Source organism: Rhinolophus sinicus, chromosome 11 (genome assembly GCF_057876585.1).
Source record: "Rhinolophus sinicus isolate RSI-liver-muscle chromosome 11, RSI-T2T, whole genome shotgun sequence".
NCBI lineage: Eukaryota > Metazoa > Chordata > Mammalia > Chiroptera > Rhinolophidae > Rhinolophus > Rhinolophus sinicus.
In genome coordinates, this window is record NC_142511.1 from 21,597,247 (window position 1) to 21,618,737 (window position 21,491).

Genomic DNA, 21,491 nt, shown 5'->3' on the forward strand with positions numbered 1-21,491 from the left:
ACACCAAGAAATTTTCTCAAAAAAAACCAGCCACATGGAAACAACCAAAATGTCCCTCGATAGATGAATGGATAAAGAAGTTGTGGTATATATACACAATGGAATACTATTCGGCAGTAAGAAAAGATGATATAGGAACATTTGTGACAACATGGATGGATCTTGAGAGTGTAATGCTGAGCGAAATAAGTCAGACAGAAAAAGCAGAGAAGCATGTGATTTCACTGATATGTGGTATATAAACCAAAAACAACAAAAGAACAAGACAAACAAATGAGAAACAGAAACTCATAGACACAGACAATAGTTTAGTGGTTACCAGAGGGTAAGGGGGGTGGGGGTGGGAGCTGAGGGTAAAGGGGATCAAATATATGGTGATGGAAGGAGAACTGACTCTGGGTGGTGAACACACAATGGGATTTATAGATGATGTAATACAGAATTGTACACCTGAAATCTATGTAATTTTACCAACAATTGTCACCCCGATAAATTAAAAAAAACAAATTTAAAAAAATTAAATTAAATTAAATTTAAAAAACCAGCCACAATGTTGCCATGGAGATATGAAAGACAGTTTGGGGAATATAATCAAGAGTTGTAAAGATTTTGTAGGGTGTCAGGTGGGCACTTGTCTTAGTAGGGAAACCATTTCATGGACGGTGTAGATGCCTGACCACTGTGCTGTACCCCTGAGGCTGAAGCTGAATAATATTGAATGCCAACTATAATTATATATATATAGTCATGGGATGTGCAATACAGCATAGGAAATAGAGTCAATGGAATTGTAACAGCTATATATGATATCAAAGGGGTAGTCGATTGGGGGAGGGGGTTATCCCTTTGTGAGGGGTGAAAATGTCTATCACATTGCTTTGTACACCTGAAACTAATAATAATAATAATAATAATAATAATAATAAGCATGAGTTTCTTTGTAGAAGAATAGAGATAAAGAAAAAAATCTAATATGATCAGTAATAAAAAATTGTTTCTTGCTTCCTAATTGCAATATTGGAATCTATCATAAAAAGAAGATATTCTTTAAAAATTCTAAAATATAATTATTTTTCACCCAGTTTTCTGCTCCCAGCCAAATTATCAATCAAATATTTGGATAAAGACAGTTTCAGATCTACAGGAGCTCAATATTTTTCTTCCTATGCATCATTTTCTACGTAGCTCATTGAGGATATGTACCAGAGGAAACAATCAAGAAAGAGAACAGACAGAGCAGGAAATTGAGCACACAGATGTGAGAATATCCACTGCATGTTGAAGTGTGTAGCAGACACTGTCAACTTCCTGTCAAGGTCACTAGGGCCCCACCACTTTGGCACACTCTGAACCAACTCCAACCTCCAGTATTTGCTTTGTTTGTTCATATCCCTACCCTGGAGGTTACTGAAAACAGACTCATAGGTGCCATTGACTACCAGTGTCCCGATCCTCAGGAGCATGCTTAGCTGGCCTATTATGTGGGTCATGTGTCCTGGGAACAAGCCTCCACCAGGAAGGGGAGGGAGTTGGTGAATAAATAAATACCCTATATTTATTTTTAATACCCTATATTTATATTTATAAATACCCTATATTTATACTCCTAAATAAATACTCTATTGAAGGTCTTCATCCTCACGAGGCCTAATCATAGCATGTTCCACACAACTTCATAACTGAGCGCCTGTCAGCAACCACAATCCCCTCAGCAGTACTCCCTCGTTAGGCTGTCCTCCCTTCCCCTTATTACTATCCACCCACTCACAGAGCTTCCTGAGGCCACATCTCCCCCAAAATGAGTTACCCACAAATCCTTGTCTCAGGGGAAACCCAAAATAAACATCAACTAAAAGGAATTCCTAGTAGCAGGAGCAGGTAATGTCTTTTAAGACCATGGATAGATACCTTCCATGTGAAGCATGTTTCTCTAACAATTCAAGCCCCTCTGTAATGTCTAAAGTTCCGTGAAAGCCTGTTATAAATATGACTTTTCTGCGGCTAAAACACGTCCACAGCCTCAGGACCTCCTCAAAGGCTTAGGTGGTGAGTATGGTTGAGAGGCTTCTCTCCAATGATGAGGAGGGTGCATCCTGACAGGAGTACAGGATCAGGTCAAAGACCAACCTCGTGTGTGGGACAGTTGCTCAAGCCTTTTTACTTTTCTATTATGGAAAATGAGGGCCAAATGTGGTCCTAAATGACCATGAAGACAAATAGTTTGATGTGTACCTATTTATTATAATGAACTTGGGGCCAGTGGGATGGTAGAGTTGTTCAGTTGGGATGGAAGTGATCCATGTTAAATTGAAGGCAGCAAGTCACCTTTTCCTCCTTCTTTTGGGAAAAATTATAGGGACAACTCCGGCGTGGAGTTCCTTGCCTTATCTACCTGTAGTTTCAGGAGTTCAATCTCCAAGGACAATTTAAACACCTCCAGAGCCATTTTCACATCTGCCGGGTTTGAGAGACACTGCATGATCTTTCTGCCAGCTAGAACTCGCTCACAGCCTTTAGGGACCTCCTGAAAGAGAGAGAGATGGTGAGAGGCTTCTCTCCAGATCATGAGGAGGGTGCATCCTGACAATGGCAGGCCTATAGGATCAGGTCCAAGACCAACCTCAGGACTAGTGGGTGAGCAGGGAAGCCAGAAACACCTTGGGTCCCACCATAGTCTTCCCCGGAGAGATACAGATCTGTTCTGAGAGAGCTTCCCAGAGGCCTCTTTGGGGACAGAGGCTATTTCTACTAGCCATCCAGAAATGGAACACAGTACAAGGTCTGAAAATTAAGTTCACGAACTTGTTACAATATTGCTAAACTTTTTTGATATCAGAGGGATTATTCATTATGAATTTGTACCAATTGGACAAACAGTTCACCAAGTTTACTATTTGAAAGTGCTGAAAAGGCTGTATCACAAAGTTAAACAAAAACGACCTGAACTTTTCACCAATTCATGGCTCTTGCATTATGACAATGCACCAGCTCACACAGCACTGTCTGTGAGGGAAATTTTTAGCCAGGAAACAAATAACTGTATTGAAACACCCCTCCCTACTCACCTGACCTTGCTCTCAATGACTTCTTTATCCAAAGATAAAGGAAATATTGAAAGGAAGACATTTTTGATGACATCAAGGGTAGTACGATGACAGCTCTGACGGCCATCCCAGAAAAAGAGTTCCAAAATTGCTTTGAAGGGTGGACTAGGCGCTGGTGTCAGGGGATGGCTTCCCAAGGGGAGTACTTTGAAGGTGACTGTAGTGATATTCAGCAATGAGGTATGTAGCACTTTTTCTAGGATGAGTTCTCGAATTTAATTGTCAGACCCTGTATATTATACAGGCTAGAAAGGAAAGTTAAGGCTCAGTATTCCTAGGTGTATGAGAACCTCCTCTCCCTAAAGGAGATTGGTTTTTCCTGTTCTCAAGTGAGAGCAGGACAACTTGCCATCCTAACTGACCAGAGTGCTTCCTGGGAGAGGGAGAGAGAGCCATTAAATGACTCAGAAATGAATTCTGACAAGTCAGAACTCACCCTTGCTGGCTGGGAACAGAGCTTTGGGGCAGCACCCTTTTTAGGGTTGGATAGCACAGGAACTTCCTTCAATTGTGCCACTTACCCACTCACACTTGGGCACCTCTGGGTACCAGGTTCTGTCCTCTGAGCAGGTGATACTTTGGGGACCGACCACATAGCCAGAGTCACACTGGATGGGTGACATTGTCAGATTCAATATACAGTTGCTTATCCACAGACAGCTCTCCATGTTCTATCTCTGGTTTCAGACACACAGCTACAACGAAAGCACAGTGTTAAGCAATCAGTAAATCCAAGAAAAAAGATATGATAACCTGTTAGAGTTATGCAAACGAACTCCATGTCGGTGCTTCCAGTTGTTTTATCTTTCATTTTGATAGCAATAATATCAGTTAACACTGTTATTGAGCACAGGCTCATGTCAGACTTCACGGCTAAGCATTGTATGTAATTATCTCATTTAAGTCTCACTTGGTTCTATGAAGTGTGCATTGTTATTATTCCCATTTTATCTAGGGCAAAATGAGATACAGAGAGTTTAAGACACTTGTGCAAGGATATAATACCTTTAAATAACACGACAGGGTATCAAAAAGGCTCATGACCCCAGATTCTCAGCTGTCAAAGCAATTGATCTCTACAAGACACTACGTATGAAAATCTCCCTTTAGTCTATTGTCTTCCTGTGTGTAATAGAGGCAATGGTGACAAATAATTCCTGGAGTTGTTGATAGCAGTCATATTAAACCTGTGTGCATGTGAAAATCAGGCCCAGTCGTGACTCCTCTTGTCCCCACAACAAGTTAGCAAACTTGGAGTCCCCCACCACACGCCTGCACCAGGTTCCCATGGAAATACCTGTCACTCCCTGATGTTTGGAGCTGACCCGAGAGCCTACATTCACGCCAGAGCAAGTTTCCATGAATATTTTGCTACAGGCCACAGGTACCCTCAGAGAAAATGTACCATGTGTAGACTATTTCCAGAAATATACAAGAAAGTGGGAATGGGGGCTGCCTCAAGGAGGCTGAATTTTGTAGCTGGGAGAAAGTAGGAAAGATGAATGTGTCTGTAAGTCCTTTGTAGTTTTTGTTTTGAGTGCCGTCTGAATATAGCAATTATGTAAAGTAAATCAAATCAAATGTTTTCATGCTGCCTCTGGCAGGAAAGAAACTACTCTCAATCCTTTCACGACAGTTCCACCCACTTAGCCATGGGCTGAAAGGGGAGCTGGAGTTACCTTTACATTGAGGGGCTTCATGTGACCAGCGCGAAGAACTGCGGGACAGTGTGGCCTGTCCATGCAGCATGTATCCTTTGTCACATTTATATTTAACCTTATTAGTTGTGGATAAGTATGATAATAATTTTTTCATAACGTCCGTGGGCGATGACAGGAGGATGATTGCAACCTTGGTGGTAAGACATAAAGTGAGAGAGCTTGAGCTTGTAGAAAGTAAAAAATAACACATTTCAGAATCTGCATGGTTTGTAGGCGGCTTTGTCCTGTCCTGCCATCTTCTCTGCTGGCAGGATCGCTGAGCGAAACCAAGTACCTGTGCTGCCCTCCTGCAAGACTCAGGCTGAGAAACTATGAAAAGGCTCAAGTGGAATTACAAGCACTTAGAGTTTGCTACATTTTATTGACAAGTTCACCACAGTTTACACATTTTGGCATGAAGCCTGGATTCAACTCAAAGTCACAATGTAATAATGGTGCACTCCATCGATCTCAGGCTAATTGCAGAGATACACATCAGTGACAAACTGTTAAGATGCTAAGGATATCCTAAATCTCTGAGTCATTGCTTCCAATCAAAACTGTCCATCCGTCCCCCTAAAGAACATACTTATTACTGCATTTTACAATATTTTAGAAAACAGCTCATAGAATGAATAAAAATGATGCTTGCATTTTGAAATAATAGACATTACACGGTACACAGAACCTCTCTGAAAAGAAACACTGTCAGGGTCCACAAAGAGTGCATGAGAAATTTCAATAAAACAGGTCTTCAGGAATGTCAGACAAAATGGTATGCTGATGGACTATAGTAGTTATAAGTACTATCCTAAGAGGCCTCCTACAGGGATGGAAAACACGATGCTCCACAGTACGTGAGGCAGAAATGCTGGAATTGCCATGGTGAGTGGTATAAGAGAGGATTAAATGCCTCATGGAAGTCAGTATGCTAGAGTGGATACTGCGAGTATACAGGCTGGAAAATCCCACCAGATGATTCTGCTCCATAGGAAGGCTTGAAGAACACATGTATCAAAGTCTTTAGGAACTCCCCAACAAGAGGAGCACCAGGATCAAAGGCCAGGACTGAAGATAGGAAGGCCATTAGAGAACAAGTTTCACTCTTAGGAATAGCAGAGAGGTGCTCATATGCTTTAGAAGCTAAGTAAATTCAATCATCATAATGAGTGGCAAAACCGAAGGTGCCTGAGACTTATGGAGATGGTTAATAGAACATGGTGTTCATAGGCGTGAAAACAGATGAGCAGTCAACAAAGGTACTTCAATTTGTGCCATCAAAATAAGTTAAGGATGAATGATGAGGATCAGGAGACGGGGGGCATTTGGCCCTGATAACAAGTTACAATCCCTTGCTCAGTTTCTGGACCTGTGCTAGTAGTCGGGTCTGGAAATCATTGGCTGAAGAAAAAGATAGCCCCCCAGAGTAAAGATGCTAAACACCTTGGAAAGTACAGGTAACCCCCGTATAACACTATTGTCAGGTTCCTTTAAAATGTCATGTTCTGCAAATCCGTGTTATACAAAACAAAGACTAGTACAAAAAAAGGGGTTTAGGTTCCAAAAATTTTTAAAACATACTATTATATTTTTACAAGAGAAATATCTTTATTAAAGCAATTTTCACCAAAAGTATAGCATATTAATATGTACCAAATAATGTTTTCGTCATTATCACTACTAAGCACCATTAACTGAGGGTGTTTTCTTTGTGACAAGATATCTTCATCCTCTGAACTTAATACTCCATGAACAAAATGGATTTAAAATTCTAAAAAGTTTTAAAATTCTGCAGTCAAATCTGATACGACATCCACACTCAAATGAAAAATTTCAAATGAGGTATCTTTTCCTCTTAAAAGCTCTTATTATGTCCTGTGTTGTTCTGGGATTTCCCTAATTTCGAATGAGATATTTTTTGCTCTTAAAAGCTCTTATTACGCTCTGTGTTGTTCGGGGATTTCTCTAATTCTCAAACTGTGTTAAAGTAAAACCGTGTTCTAGGATGCCGTGTTGTACGAGGGTTTCCCCCAACTCTCAAACCGTGTTAGAGAGAAACCATGTTATAGAAATGCTGTGTTATATGAGGATTACCTGTGTGCACATTCCAACACCTTGGAATGAGTCCCTCAGTCTTCCAAGAGGACTTACGTCTGTTTACATAGGTAACTATGCACTGGTGAAAGGTACACAATAATCCCAGGATTATTGAACATAAAGCTTGTGTTGACATTGATACCTGGAACCAACATAGCCTCCTTATTACACCACTTGATGTCATTTCCTCTAGCCTTGAAAGTATAATCAGAATAGACAAACTGGTCATTGTCACAATCCCCATGTTGGGTCTTTGGTCTATGGGATAAGAGTTATCATATCCAACAAGGCCTAACAGAAGCCATTGATATGACCCATATCCCTCTTCCTTAAGGCAAAGATGGTACATTTTTCTAAAAATATCATGTACCAAGGGGTAGAAGGAGAGGGGAAAATTAGTGCCACTCTTAAAAATCTAGATGCCAAAGTGGTCATCCCTATTGTATCCTCATTTATTTCACTAGTCTGTCTGCTACAAAAATTATGGCTCTGGAGAATTACAGTAGACTATTGAAAATTCAACAATATTTTAGTCCCTATTGCAATCATTGTACCAAATGTGGTATTTTTGCTAGAGCTCATTAATATGTTTTCAGGTAAATAAGGTCACTGAGTTAGCAAAGGATTCTTTTTCATCCCTATCAGAAAAGACGTTCAGAAACAGTTTGCACACACGGAAGGGTCAAGACCATACACTTGCAGTTTTAGCCCTGGGCTATGATAATTCACTTAGCTCGTTCATAGCAGAGTCTGAAGTTATCATGAGCATCTGGACATCCACAGACTATCACATTGATCTAGTGTATCAAGGCCATCTGGTAAATTTTACCTAATAAGCAATAACTATCATGATGATGCTCTTGAATACAGAAGGTAAAGAAGGAAGAAAAGAAGCAAGTTCAGAAAAGCAGGTTCAAGTAGATTTGAGTGAGTCTTGTTCTGTAGGTAAGGCATGTGGACCAGAAAGAAGGGAATAAAAGAGAATAAATACCAGAAACAGAATACAGTAATTCAGAAGTTTAGAATTACCTCTGAGCGGTGGACACACAATGTGATATATAGATGACATATCACAGAATTGTACACTTGAAAGCTATGTAACTTTACTAACCATTGTCACCCCAATAAACTTTTTTATTAAAAAAGTTTAGTTGATCTAATACATGTGGTCTATTTTCATTGAATTCAAGAAAATGGGAACAAACAATGGGAGAACAGAAAAACTTGAAATGGGTGTAGTATTTTTGAAGAAATGTATTCACTCCAAGAATCACGCAGGGTATACACATTTTTTTATCTAATTTGAAACCTTCCCTCAATAATCTCTATCACTTTGATATGAATAAACTTCTAAAATAACATAATTCTGTAAGCTCTTCCTCTGATCACATGTTGGTGTCTGGAGGCTCCACATGCTATCTGCTTGGCATGTAGCTTCAGAGTTATATTTCTCAGAACATGAATATGAAACTGAGTCTCCAGAGAAACAGGCACAGCTATTTGCAGAATCATTTCTTCTCTCTTCAGTGATTTTTTTAATTACATTTATTGGGATGACATTGTTTAGTACAATGATATGGGTTTCAAGTGTACAATTCTGTAATACATCATCTGTACATCACGTTGTGTGTTCACCCCTGAATCAGTCCTCCTTTTATCCCCACATATGAGTATTTGACCCGCTTACTCTCTTCTACCACCGTCCCTCCCTCTTTGCCCTGGTAACCACTGAACTGTTGTCTGTGTCTGAGTGTCTGAGTTTTTGTTTGTTTGCCTTGTTTGTTGTTTGCCATTCTTCAGCTCTGGTATTGGGAACGTACTTCTAAATAAGAAGTGAGGCTAATCGTTGGTAAAATCACCATGAAGAGGCTTCTATGGTTAATGACCTCATTTTAACCTTTGGAAAAACTCACCACAGAAGAGACTGGGCAAACAGGCAAGGGTACCCAAGACACTTTGAGTCTGCTCTCCCCATCCCTGAGTTGCTAAAGTAGCCTAACCCAGTCATTTCCTTCCAACTAAAAATGATAAGTTGGATTAAACCTGTATGAAAATGTAAATTTTCAAAATTATTCAAAAGCAATGACAAATAACCTCCATCTCATTATGACTTTATTAGGGCTGAAACCAAGTAATGATAGTTGCAGAATTATACATTTTCTAGAAACAGAAGTTTTAAAACATTTTCCAACTCATGGGTATTTAAGACTCCTTTAACATTGACCATCACTACTTTCTTATCTGAACATTCTTCTAACCAAATATGCCACTTACATTCTCACTTCTGTACCTGTGCTTATATCCTATTCCTACCTAGAATGCCACTCTTTTTCTCTGCTTGCTATTCAAGTCCCATCTGCTCTGTGAAGTCTCTTACTGCCCCAGCAAATAGTCATCATTCATTTCTCGGGTCCTACAGCAGTTACTAGGAAGAGAGTATATATTCTATCCAACTATTTATTGAACTCCTACTATAATCTAGACACTATGTATACATCATGTATGTATACGATGACACTATCTACACCATACATAGTATATGTATAGTATGTATACTATGGAAGCTATGTATACATAATCTAGACATTTCATATGTTATCTCATCCAATTATCACAACACCCCTAAGAGATACACATTACCATCTTCCCCACGTTTTATAGAAGAAAAACAGATCTTTGGAGAGCTTAAGTATCTTGTTCTTAGGGAGGCAGTTACTGATTGGCAGAGACAGAATTGAGATCTGTGTTGCTCAGAAGTCCGTATTCTCAATCATTTCAGTCTACACTCTCTAGTAATTATTTAACAGCTAATTTATACTGTCCATATGTATATTTTTTCCCTTTTGAGTTCAGGCAACATGTCTCAAGTATCTTTGTGTCTGTGCTGTTGACACTGTAGGTCCAAAATAAATATTCCCTGTGTACAAATCTAGCTTCACAGATGGAATTTTCTAAGTCTGAGCTCAAACACATTATTAGAAAATGCCTTCTTATGAATTAACCCAACAAATATTTATGTAAATTGGTCCCTAGAAGTCTATTCAGCTGACACTGAGGCACATTTTTGCAATACTATAAGAAAAATAATTCATAACCACATGAATAGCAATATCACAATATCAGTTTATAATAACATGTCTAAAGACAAGAAATCCTAAAAAGATGGGTCTAAAAAAGAAAAAGAAAACCAAGGGGAAAGGATAAGATAACATTTTCTAAAAGGGACCAGAAGTATATTTTAAGGTTTATATAAAAATTGCTTTGGTGGATAAGATATAGGCAGGTATTTGTCTTGGATTGAGGAGTTGAGCAAAAGTTGAAAGGCAGAAGAAAGATGTTATTGAAGAATGAAAGAGATGCAAGCGCAGAAACTAGAGTGAGACAGATTTGAACAAACATGGCCCAGACGTGAAATGGGATTTGAGAAAATGGAAGAGGAGGGGATAAACACAAAGGAAACTGAAGGAATCGTGACAAGTCTCTGTGACTTGTTTTATGTAATCTACTTTCACTGCCTCATAAAAGAAAAGGAGAGCTGTAAGGTCAAAGTAATGGTACTCAGGGAAGAAGAGAGTGCTGGGGTGGGGTAGAGCTTTGGAAGCATAACAGATTTAGCTATTTCAAGAGAGGAGAATCATCCACGATATATGAATTCTTTTACCTAACCTTAAAATTTCTCTTAAAATATCCATCATGATGTAAAAAATTCCAAAGTAAAATACTTTTGTAACCACCTTTGAAAAACAACTCGGAAGTCACACCGTGATATTAAGAAAGCTCATAAAGCTTGAACAGCATGGATCATTCTGGGGCCTTAGAAATTAATTTTGACGAAGGATGACAAGGTGGAATTTGGGGACTCCACATTCCCTCTGCTTGGGATATAATCCTTGTATGATCAAAATTAGAAAAATACCTGATATCACATGAATAGGAAACACAGTCTCTGTTGAAATAGACACAGCTATTGGTGAAATATCTTCGTTTTTGAGTCGTTTTGTCATTCTATGCAAAATGCTCTGTATTAACTGCTCTGACAGATGGTGTAAAGGATATGTATGTCAATATTTTAAAAATATTCTTAGAAATTCTTTTAAAGAAGTCATATTAAGTGAATAAGAAATTTTACTTTTATTAGCATATTTCCATTTATAAATCAAAATAATTATTCATGTCTGCACTTGTAACCAGCACTACCCTAGAGGGACTTGTAGATCCTTGCAAACCCTTTCAGTGATCATTGATTAAGGACAATTATTCCCTAATTTGCAATACCTTACACTTATATAATGTTTTCAGTTTATACAGTACTTTATAATTTCACCTTAATAAATTCATTCATTATTTGTAATAACATAATATTTACTTTCTGGATTGCAAAAGTTTTCTACTCAATTATGAATGCAATAGAAAAAAATCTGTGGAAGAATTAATTATGAATCCATTTAAATATAAAACATTAATATAAAAATTAGGTTTTTGTGGCTAGATCAGCTCCTCAAGGATTTGTAATATTTTGCTTTCCAAATAATTAGACTATACCAGAAGAACTAAAATAATTTAAGTATATTTCTTTTAATTAGTTTCATGTATACAAAACAAAATAATTAGATATTTACACCCCTCACAAAGAGATAATCCCCACCCCCAATCAACTAAAATGCCCATCAATACACAGATGATTGGATACAGAAACTGTAGCACATTTATACAATGGGGTGTTACTCTGCCATAAAAAAGAATGAAATGCTACCATTTGCAACAACATGGATGAACCTAGAGAATATTATGCTAAGTGAAATAAGTATATTTTTTAACAAAATACTTTATTGCACTTCTCCAAAATTATACTGAATTATTGCAATTTGGTTATATTTAACTAATTATTAATCAGGAATTTTCCCCCATACCTTGGTTTAAACCCTCCTGTCTTCACTATCACATCTGTACTCACCACACAGGACAGATGGGCATTGCAATAGAGACAGAATCCCAAGGAGGTACAGTGCTGGGAAAATTCTCTGCAGCTTGGGGGGCATGGTGCAGAGTCTGAGATACACCACTGGGAGTGACAAGGGTGAACACTGGAAAATGTCCGAAAATGACCTTCACCACCCAGCTGAACTGCAATGAGTTCAATATGAGGTCTATAATAACCAAATTGCTGACCTTTCAAAATAAAGAGGAACATTCCCCAGAAACAAATGAGTGGACTTCTCTGTAATATTGATGACAGCACAATTAAATTTCAACCCTCCTAGAGAGAAGGAAAACAAATGAACCCAACATGTGGTTGCTTCAATTTATAATGAGGAACTAAAACAAAATCTGAGTCTATCAGATAAAACAGACTAATTTAAATAATTTAACAGAAGATTATTTTTTTTAAAAAAACAGCTTTCAGTTATTAATAATGTTCCAAACTTTTACATAAATCATTGCATTTAATTTCTTAAAGCAAAACTACAACATAGGCATTATAGCCATATTTTACAGATGAGGAAACTGATTCAGAAAGACTGAGAACACTTCCCAAAAACTTTCTCATCAGTGGCCATGTCAGATTCTGAACCCAAGTCTGTTTCAAATCCCAAGCTCTTTCTATTATGTCAAACTAATTTCCATTTAATGAAATCAAACTACAAAGTTTTCTTGTACAAGATCCTGAACCTGTCTTTTAGGAGACCCTGCCTAGGAACCTTCTGCTTCTACTATGGTGGAAAAGACCACAGAATCTCTGCTCTATCTGGAAACCAAATCCCTATGTGATCTGCCAAGAATTAGCTGTGTTTAGCCACAGACTCAATAATTCAGGCCTCAGTCTCCGCATATGTTTGACGATGGATTTGGGACTAGAATGGACTCTATGATACTTATCATAAAGTACTAGGAAAAATTACTTGGGAACTATGCCTTCAAGGGGATTACAATGTAGTTTAGAAACACATTTGTCATGCAGGGTGTCATGCAGGGTCTCAGCTCCCACTCCCCACATAAGAACTCAGGATATGGTGAGGCCAAAAAGGAACACCCACGGAGCCATAGGTAGGGGAATCATACCACTATATTCTCCCTGGCAGCTGGGTTGGAGACACAGGAAGCAGGAGCCACACGATCTGCAACCTGCCGTCCACTTCTCTCTGCCAACCAACCTCACTTGCCAGCTGCAATCTGCCGTGCTAACTGCAATCTGCTCTTGCTAGCTGTCACCATCTTCTTGCTAGGCCCCATTTTGCTGCTAGCGTAACCACGGCAGTTTTATTAGTGGCCAATGGCTCACTGGTTACAGCTGATGGCCAACTAGCCACAGCTGATGGCCATCCAATCACAGTTGATGGCCATTTACTACCTGAGCCAGCACTTTCTACGTGAGGCCGAGAACCTGGAAACTGCACTCCTGGCTCTGTCCCTACAGAGCATGTGATAGGGAGAAGATAGTGAAAGACAGAGAGGGAAATTAAAACTGGGTCTAGTTGAGTTTTAAGTGCCAAGATTAGGAGTTTGGACATAGGAAATGAAAAGCCACTATTTGGGGGGGGGGGGGGGCTGGAGGGGGGCGTGACATGACTACTGTGCTTTTGGAAGATCACTATGGCAGAAGAGGACAAGGTAGACTGAAAAAGTCAGAGAGAGGAGACAAGGAGTGTCGTGCGGGAGACCCTGCTCGCTGCGCCATTTGTCGTGCCGGACGGCCTGCGGGGTCTCTGCTCCCGCTCCCCATACAAGAACGCAGGATATGGTGAGGCCAAAAAGGAACACCCACGGAGCCATAGGTAGGGGAGTCATACCACTATATTCTCTCTGGCGGCACTATACTCTCACTGGAGGCTGGATCCACACTGTCCGCAAACCGCCATCCACGCTTGCCAGCCCAGCCGCCATCTTCTTGCTAGCCCCCATTTTTTTCTCTTCTGCTAGCCTAGCCACAGCAGTTATATTAGTGGCCAATGGCTCACTGGTTACAGCTGACAGCCAACTAGCCACAGCTGATGGCCATCCCATCACAGTTGATGGCCATTTACTACCTGAGCCAGCACCTGTCTATGTGAGGCCGAGAGCCTGGAAACTGCTTTCTGGGGCTCTGCCCCCACAAGGAGATTATTAAGAAGGCTATTGCACTTGGCCAGGTGAGCCACAGAGATGACCTGAATAAGACAATGGTAGAGGAGTTAGAGAAGAGGCGGTAAAAGAAAGAAAACCGAGAAAATGGGGAGACTAAGGAAAGGCGTTGTCTCTATCTACCTAAGTTCTACACGGCAATGGTCAAAAAGAGCAATAATCCGTTGGATCAAAACATTGCTTTGGCTACAAAAAGGTGCAGAAGAAGAAGAAGGACGGGGAGGAAGAGAAGGGGGGAGGGGGAGGAGGAGGTAAAGGGGGAGGGGAAAAAGAGGAGGAGGAGGAGGAAGAGGAGGAAGGTGGAAGAGGAGGGGGAGGAGGAAAGGGAGGGGAGAGGGAGGAGGAAGAAAAGGACGGGAGAAACATTACTGTTGTGTTTCTTGCTTCTGGTAACATGTTATTCTTTAAGGCAAGATACCTATAAGGTTACACTCTCAAGATCCAGCCATGTTGTCACAAATGTTCCTATATCATCTTTTCTTTTCTTGAGAGTGTAATGCTGAGCGAAATAAGTCAGACAGAAAAAGCAGAGAACCATGTGATTTCACTGATATGTGGTATATAAACCAAAAGCAACAAAAGAACAAGACAAACAAATGAGAAACAGAAACTCATAGACACAGACAATAGTTTAGTGGTTACCGGAGGGTAAGGGGGGTGGGAGGTGGGAGCTGAGGGTAAAGGGGATCAAATATATGGTGATGGAAGGAGAACTGACTCTGGGTGGTCAACACACAATGGGATTTATAGATGATGTAACACAGAATTGTACACCTGAAATCTATGTAATTTTACTAACAATTGTCACCCCAATAAATTTAATAAAATAAAATTTTTTTAAAAAATCAAGAAGAAATAAAGACTTTCTCAGACCTACAAAAAAAAAGATACCTATAAGGTCAGTTGTACTCCCTAACAGAGAAACACTTACATATCCTAATTATAGTCTCTATATCTAAAGTGATACATAAAATTAACTTTCAGAGAAATACAGCGTTTCACGTTTTAGTCTAAAACCTGACATAGATTGAGATAGTCTTCTGTTACCATTCATCCTTAATTAGATTAATTGCCAGTGGATGCCCACTTATGTCAACTCAGTCTTCTCCCTATTCTTCCCAAAGCTGTCACTGCCCACCTTCGCAGGGGTGAGCTTATGGTACCCCTCACACTATATGCAGCAGCTTAACTCTTTCATTGAGTAAAGGCTCATGTCAGATTCATAACTTTCTAAAACTTCTGATCATGCCCCTCCCCCAACCCCATCTCCTGCTACCTGCATACACACATACCCTCGGTCCTTATGTGCTCTATTTATGACTTCAATTCTGCCCCAAAACTCAATTGACATAATGGCCAATTTGTTTATAACAATTTATGTTAAATTTATGTTAAATTTATGTTAAATGAGTCAACGTTCTCTCTCAGTATGAAGAAACAGAAATCTAAGACTCTGAGGCATTCACATGGCCCCATTTCTCTACCACAGGATGACCACCTGTTCCAGTTTTCTTGGTATTAAGAGGTTTCCCAGAACAAGGAACTTTGAGTATTAAAATTGGGACAGTCTCAGAAAAACTGGTGGTTAGCCACCCCATGTCAGTTTCCCCCTTCCTGCACTTAGAACCCATCTCTCCCTACCATTTACTTCTAAGCCAGAGAGAGCTGTGGGAAAGACAAGTTGCACATAATGAAAACCAGGCATCTCAAAGCTCAAAAACATTTTCAGAAATATTAAAATTCTCCCAAAGAAAAATAATTCCAAGTTGTCAGTAAGACAGTAATTTAGTAACTGTAGCCAATTGACCATTTAGTGAAATTGGAAAGAATCTTAAAATACTAAAATGTTAACAAAAGAGTAAATGGCTTTTAAAAATTTAAAAGATGGCCCTTTAAAGTGAAAATGTCCCCTGTAAATCTCTGTATTTGTACTTGAAATTCATAAAGAAAATATATGCATTGAGTTTATTAGGAAGAAAGCCTTTATAAATACATTCATTGAAAACAATATAGCCACAAGATTACTAAATCCCACGTGTTCAACAGATTCCTACAATAGGGGGGCTGAAAAGTACATATTCATAACTCTTGAAGTAAAGTATATTTATATTCTTTGTCGAATAAACTAAAAAAAAGAATCTGGAGGCTTTGCTAGAAATAAGTGATAAAGATTAATTCAAGGGTCTTGGAGATTGCAAACTAGGAATACAGCTAAGCCAAAACCCAGAAGTGTTCCAAAGAAGAAAGAAACATTTGTAGGGAAAAGAGGTGAGGAGGGTTCTATGGAAAGTAACCTCACAGGGTGATCTGATCATAAATTCCTAACTGGGCAGGTCATGGTGGGTAGTCCCGCCCACAAGTTCTTTACTAAAAGGCTTATCTTTGCCTTAAACAAGCCCTGTCTGTTGTTTCTGTGCATCTAGGTTAACACACTTTTGAAATGCCACCTTTCAGGCCCCTCCTTCTAATACCTGACAACCATTTTCGATCCCTCAAAAACGCACATACTCTTAAGTACCCTGTAATCCAATCTCCACGTGGCCACCCCAAGAGAGCACAAAATGTTGTTAACTATCCTGTAACATGACCCCTGAGTTGCTTTCTCCTACCTTCATATAATCTTCCTTATGTTCCCTCCTTAATTTCAAATGTTTAAAAAGAAACGGCAAACTATTATTCTCTGAAGCATTTATCTCAGTCTACTGAGATCTTGCTTCCAGGTGTGTCCTCTGTTCGGCTCAAATAAATTTTTTATAAAAATTCTCTACAGATTTGGACATTCTTACATCAACACGTTAAAAGGTCTTCTAATAAAAAGAACATTCTAGAGAATTATCAGTCCTTCCACCTTTGCCCTAGCATTGGTCCAGGATGGTTATCGGTCAGATGCCAGGCAGTCAAGATGATGAATGCCAGCTGGTCTGGAAGATGGGTGCCAGGAAGTCTGACCACATCCGGGTGGTCCAGATAATGGATGTCAGGTGGATGTATATGTGAGCCCTTCAGGGGGTAATCAGGTGGCCGGGATACATGCATCCTTTGGGAATAATTAATTAGAGGGTTACCTAAAGGTCCAGATATATATCCAGGCATTGACACAGGACTAGGAAGTTCAAAAAAAGTTTAAGTTTCAGGCTAGTAAAACAAAAATGGAATCTTTTTCCATGCCTCAAGCTTCATACTGTTAATAATTTTAGCAGGTTGGTTAAAATGACTCCATTTTATGTATTCCCTATCTTCACTTTCTCTTCATCTTGAATATATTCTGAAATTTCCACTGTCCTACCTTCTTATCCCTACGCATGTCATCTGTCCTCTGGCCCTTCATCAAATCTTACTCATTTTCCAGATACATCTCTAACACTGCTTCTGTCCTCCAGGTCAGTCTCAATATTCCAATTACAATTTAGTGTTTATAATTATATTCCAGTTCTAACTTGGATTATAGCTGAAGTCTAAAGTCTATCTTTCCCCTAAACCACAAACTCCTGGAAGTGAGAAAGTAGGTTTTTATTCATCTCTGCCTTGCACAGCAGAGGTGCAAAACAAATGTTCTCTGAATTTAAATTCAAAAGTATCCAGTGGCAAAAGACATTTTTTTTTAAGTTTCATGTGAATCTCTATCTTTATATTGCAGTGTGTGTGTGTGTGTGTGTGTGTGTTGTCAAATTTTACTTGATTTAAAGATAGGCACATCTTTATTTTAATAAGAAACTGACACTTGCAACTTTATTGTAGACTTGTGACACTTACGACTTTTCAAGATTTCTCTTCCCCCATGTTTACGTAATTAACAGTCAAGGGAGGGCAGTGAGACAAGACCAGTAAAAGGAGGGTGCAAGAGTGAAGTAAAAAATTGTTCTCCTTTCTCCACAGCTCAAACCTGAGTTAGGTAATGAGGGCAGATGAAAGTCAGCCACACCTACTCTGTGGTATGGAGATTATGTCACTCTTTTGACCTCAACCTCACAAGACCACAACCCAAGTGCTAGCCACAGAGGAGGACAGTATGTGGCCAGGACACCGGCCTGCATGGACTCTGGAATCACACCTAGGTCATGGAAATTAACCTCACAGAGAATCATAATCCTGTTTCCACCATATGGGAACTGTGTACCTGTGGGCAAGATACTCAGCCTCGCTTAGCCCCAATTTCCTCTTTTATAAGATAAGAATGATACTGCACGTATCTCTCAGAATTGTTGAGAGAATTAAATAAGAATAATCTCTGTAAAATGTTTGGCTTGGTGCCTAAAACATGGTGAACATTAAAAATATACATGTAAGAGGTGTGATCAAACAATATGGTGAATGTTTCAATTAAAAAAGGATATTACAGTGTAGGAAAAGCCAGTCAGGCTTTCCTCCCCTGGCCAGATAGTGACCCTGACCAGCCAGCCAGTCTGATAAGATGGAATGCTGCGCAGACATAGTCCATCCTGAAAATGTTACTGTAAAAACTCCTATTTCAACACCTTGGCTGTGAGGCGCTTTTGTCTCTGTATGATATACAAGGGTCCGACCATTCTACGAGGGGCGGGGGCTGCTGCTCCTGTGGGCTGATGAGTTGTGAGACTGCTGCTGGCTGCGTGTTGTAACCTGAGAATGTCCAGCTGTGTGAAGCAGTGAGAAACCCCTGGCTGTCTCCCAGGAAGCCTATAAATAAACATGTCTACTTTGTCTTTGGCTCCACACATCTTCCAGCTCCCAGAGTCGCAGACAACTTACTCTCGGGACTCAACCCATTCGGACATACAGTAAGAGACACATTGCCATTAATCCCCCTCAAAATATTCCCCCTCGCTTCAAACACACTTATCCCTTCATTCTTGCCACTTTCTGAAGCAGGTCTGAAAGTCCTCTTTTATGAGTGTCTTTAGATGTGCTGTTGTGGGTGCCCCGATGTCCTGAATCATTTTGACTTTGGGGCAGAGCCAGAAGTCACACGATGCCAGATCCAGTAAATAAGGTAGATGAGGACACACCATAATTTTTTATTTGACAGAAATTGCCATATACCAGAAGTGATATGTGAAATGGAGCATTGTCATGATGGAGCATGATTTATAGCACATTTTAAAACAAACCTTCTCTCAACCATAGCTCACACCCGACTGACTGCATAGAACAAGTTGAAACTTGTCACACACTGTTACTAAGGTTCCACACACTGCTTCCCATATTGAAGATCCCTGCCTTTCCATTGGATGACACTCGGCAGCAGCATTCACTGTATTTTGTGATCACAATGGAAAGGATCCATGTCACACATCGCTTTTGGTACAGCAATTTCTCTCAAATAAAAACATTATGATGTGTCCTCATCCACCTTATTCACGGGCACTGCGTGACTTCTGGCTCTTCCCCAAAGTCAAAATGACCATGAAAGGTAAATGTTTTGAATCAATTAAGGAGACTGAGGCTGCCACAGCATCGCAACCAAAGACACTCATGAAAGAGGACTCCAGAACTGCTTCAGAAAGTGATAAGAATGATGGGATAAGTGTGTTTGAAGCAAAAGGGAGTATTTTGAGGGGGATTCATGACAATGTGTCTTTTACTGTAATAAATTCTTTTTTTCATTTAAACATTCACCATATTGTTTGATCACACCTTGTCATATGTGTATAATATATATACATATATAGTATATATTTATATTAGCAATTGTTAACCCTAAGGAAGAATTAAATTAGTATGTGACTCTGCTAGAAGCTGAACTTCTAGGAGTAAAAATATCATCACAATAACTACGTAAAATTATTATGATGGATGGCTGATTCACCAAGATTCTTTAACTAAGCCCCAGAGCAGAGGAAAGCCCACTGGACTTGGGCCAGAAACCACTGGCTGGGTCTTCACTGTGGTCCTTGGTAAGACTGAGACCCAGTGCCACACCCAGAGAGGAGATGCTGGCCTCCATGGGGTCTGTCCCAGGCTTCTTCTTTACTCGTCCTTAGCTGTCTTCCTGGGAAACACTCATCTATTCCCATGACTTTGATCATCGTCCATGAACCACTCACAAACCCCTGGGCCCAACTGTCTCCTATAGTTGCAAAACCTCATATGCTTCATAAACTCAATTATTAATAAAAATCTTATTCTACCCTATTCTCTCCCACATGTATTTTATAAAAGCTTTAATGAGATATAATTCATATACCATAAAATTCATCCTCTTGAAGTATACAATTCAGTGGTTTTTAGTAACCATCACCACTATCTAATTTTAGAATATTTTTTACACCCCTCAAAAACCCTGTATTCATTAGCAGCCACTTCCCATTTTCCCATCTCCCCAGGCCCTGGCAACCACTAATTTACTTTCTATCTCTGTGGATTTGCCTATTCTAAACATTTTGTATAAATAGAATCATATAGTATGTGGTCTTTTGTGACTGGCTTCTTTCACTTAGCATACAGTTTTCAAGGTTCATTAAAATAATACCGTGTTTCCCAGAAAATAAGAACTAACAGGAAAATAAGACCTAGCATGATTTTTCAGGATGACATCCTCTGAACATAAGACCTAATGCATCTTTTGGAGCAAAAATTAATATAAGACTCGGTCTTATTTTCAGGGAAACATGGTAGTACTTTATTCCTTTTTATGACTGAATAATATTTTATTGTATGGATAGTCTACATTTTGTTTATCCATTCTTCAACTAAAGCACATTTGGATCATTTCCACTTTTGACATGTTATATATAATGCTACTATGAACATTCATGTACGTTTTTGTTTGGACACGTTTTTATTTTTTCTTGAGTATAATCATATACCTAGGAGTGAAATTGTTGGATCATATGGTAATTCAATACTTAACATTTTTAGGAATTGTCAAACCATTTTCTAAAGTGACTGCATCATTTTACATTTCCACAGCAATGTATGAGAGCCCCAACTTCTTTACCTGTCCCTTAACTCTTGTAATTGTCTTTTTAAATTTAGGCATCCTGGTAAGTATGAAGTGATGCTGCATTGTGGGTTTGATTTACGTTTCTCTGACTAATGATGTTGAACATCTTTTTATTTGCTTATTAGCCACATGCATGTCTTCTTTAGAGAAATGTCAATTCAAATCATTTGCTCATTTTTAATTGGGTTAATTGTCTATTTTTGTTGAGTCATAATAATTCTTTTTATGTTCTGGACAATTCGCTTGTCATTCTGTGGGCTGTAACCATTCTTGATAATGTCCTTTGAAGCATAAAAGTTCTTTTTAATTTTGATGAGGTCCTATTTCTTTTTTATTTTATTGCTTGTATAGATCTAAGAAAAAATTGCCTACCCCACGATCATGAAGATTTACTCATATTTTCTTCTGATTGTTTTATAGTTTAAGCTCTTACATTCATGTTTAAGATCCATTTTGGGATAATTGTTTTGCTTCTGTTTGTTCTAGTTACTTCACTTTTCACTTTTACTGTTGAGATCAGGAGTCAGCCACAGAGAATAGTAGTTGAAT

General features: G+C 39.2%; 1 protein-coding gene across 1 annotated transcript in view; it reads right to left on the bottom strand.

The window, feature by feature from the left end:
- Nucleotides 1-2,220: 2,220 nt before the first annotated feature.
- Nucleotides 2,221-21,491, bottom strand: part of LOC109458658 (C4b-binding protein alpha chain) — a 58,617-nt gene continuing 39,346 nt past the window's right edge. The window contains exon 12 of the mRNA XM_088801704.1: nt 2,221-2,524. Coding sequence (XP_088657830.1) covers nt 2,351-2,524 — 174 coding nt within the window. The 3' untranslated portion in view covers nt 2,221-2,350. The remainder of the gene's footprint in view (nt 2,525-21,491) is intronic.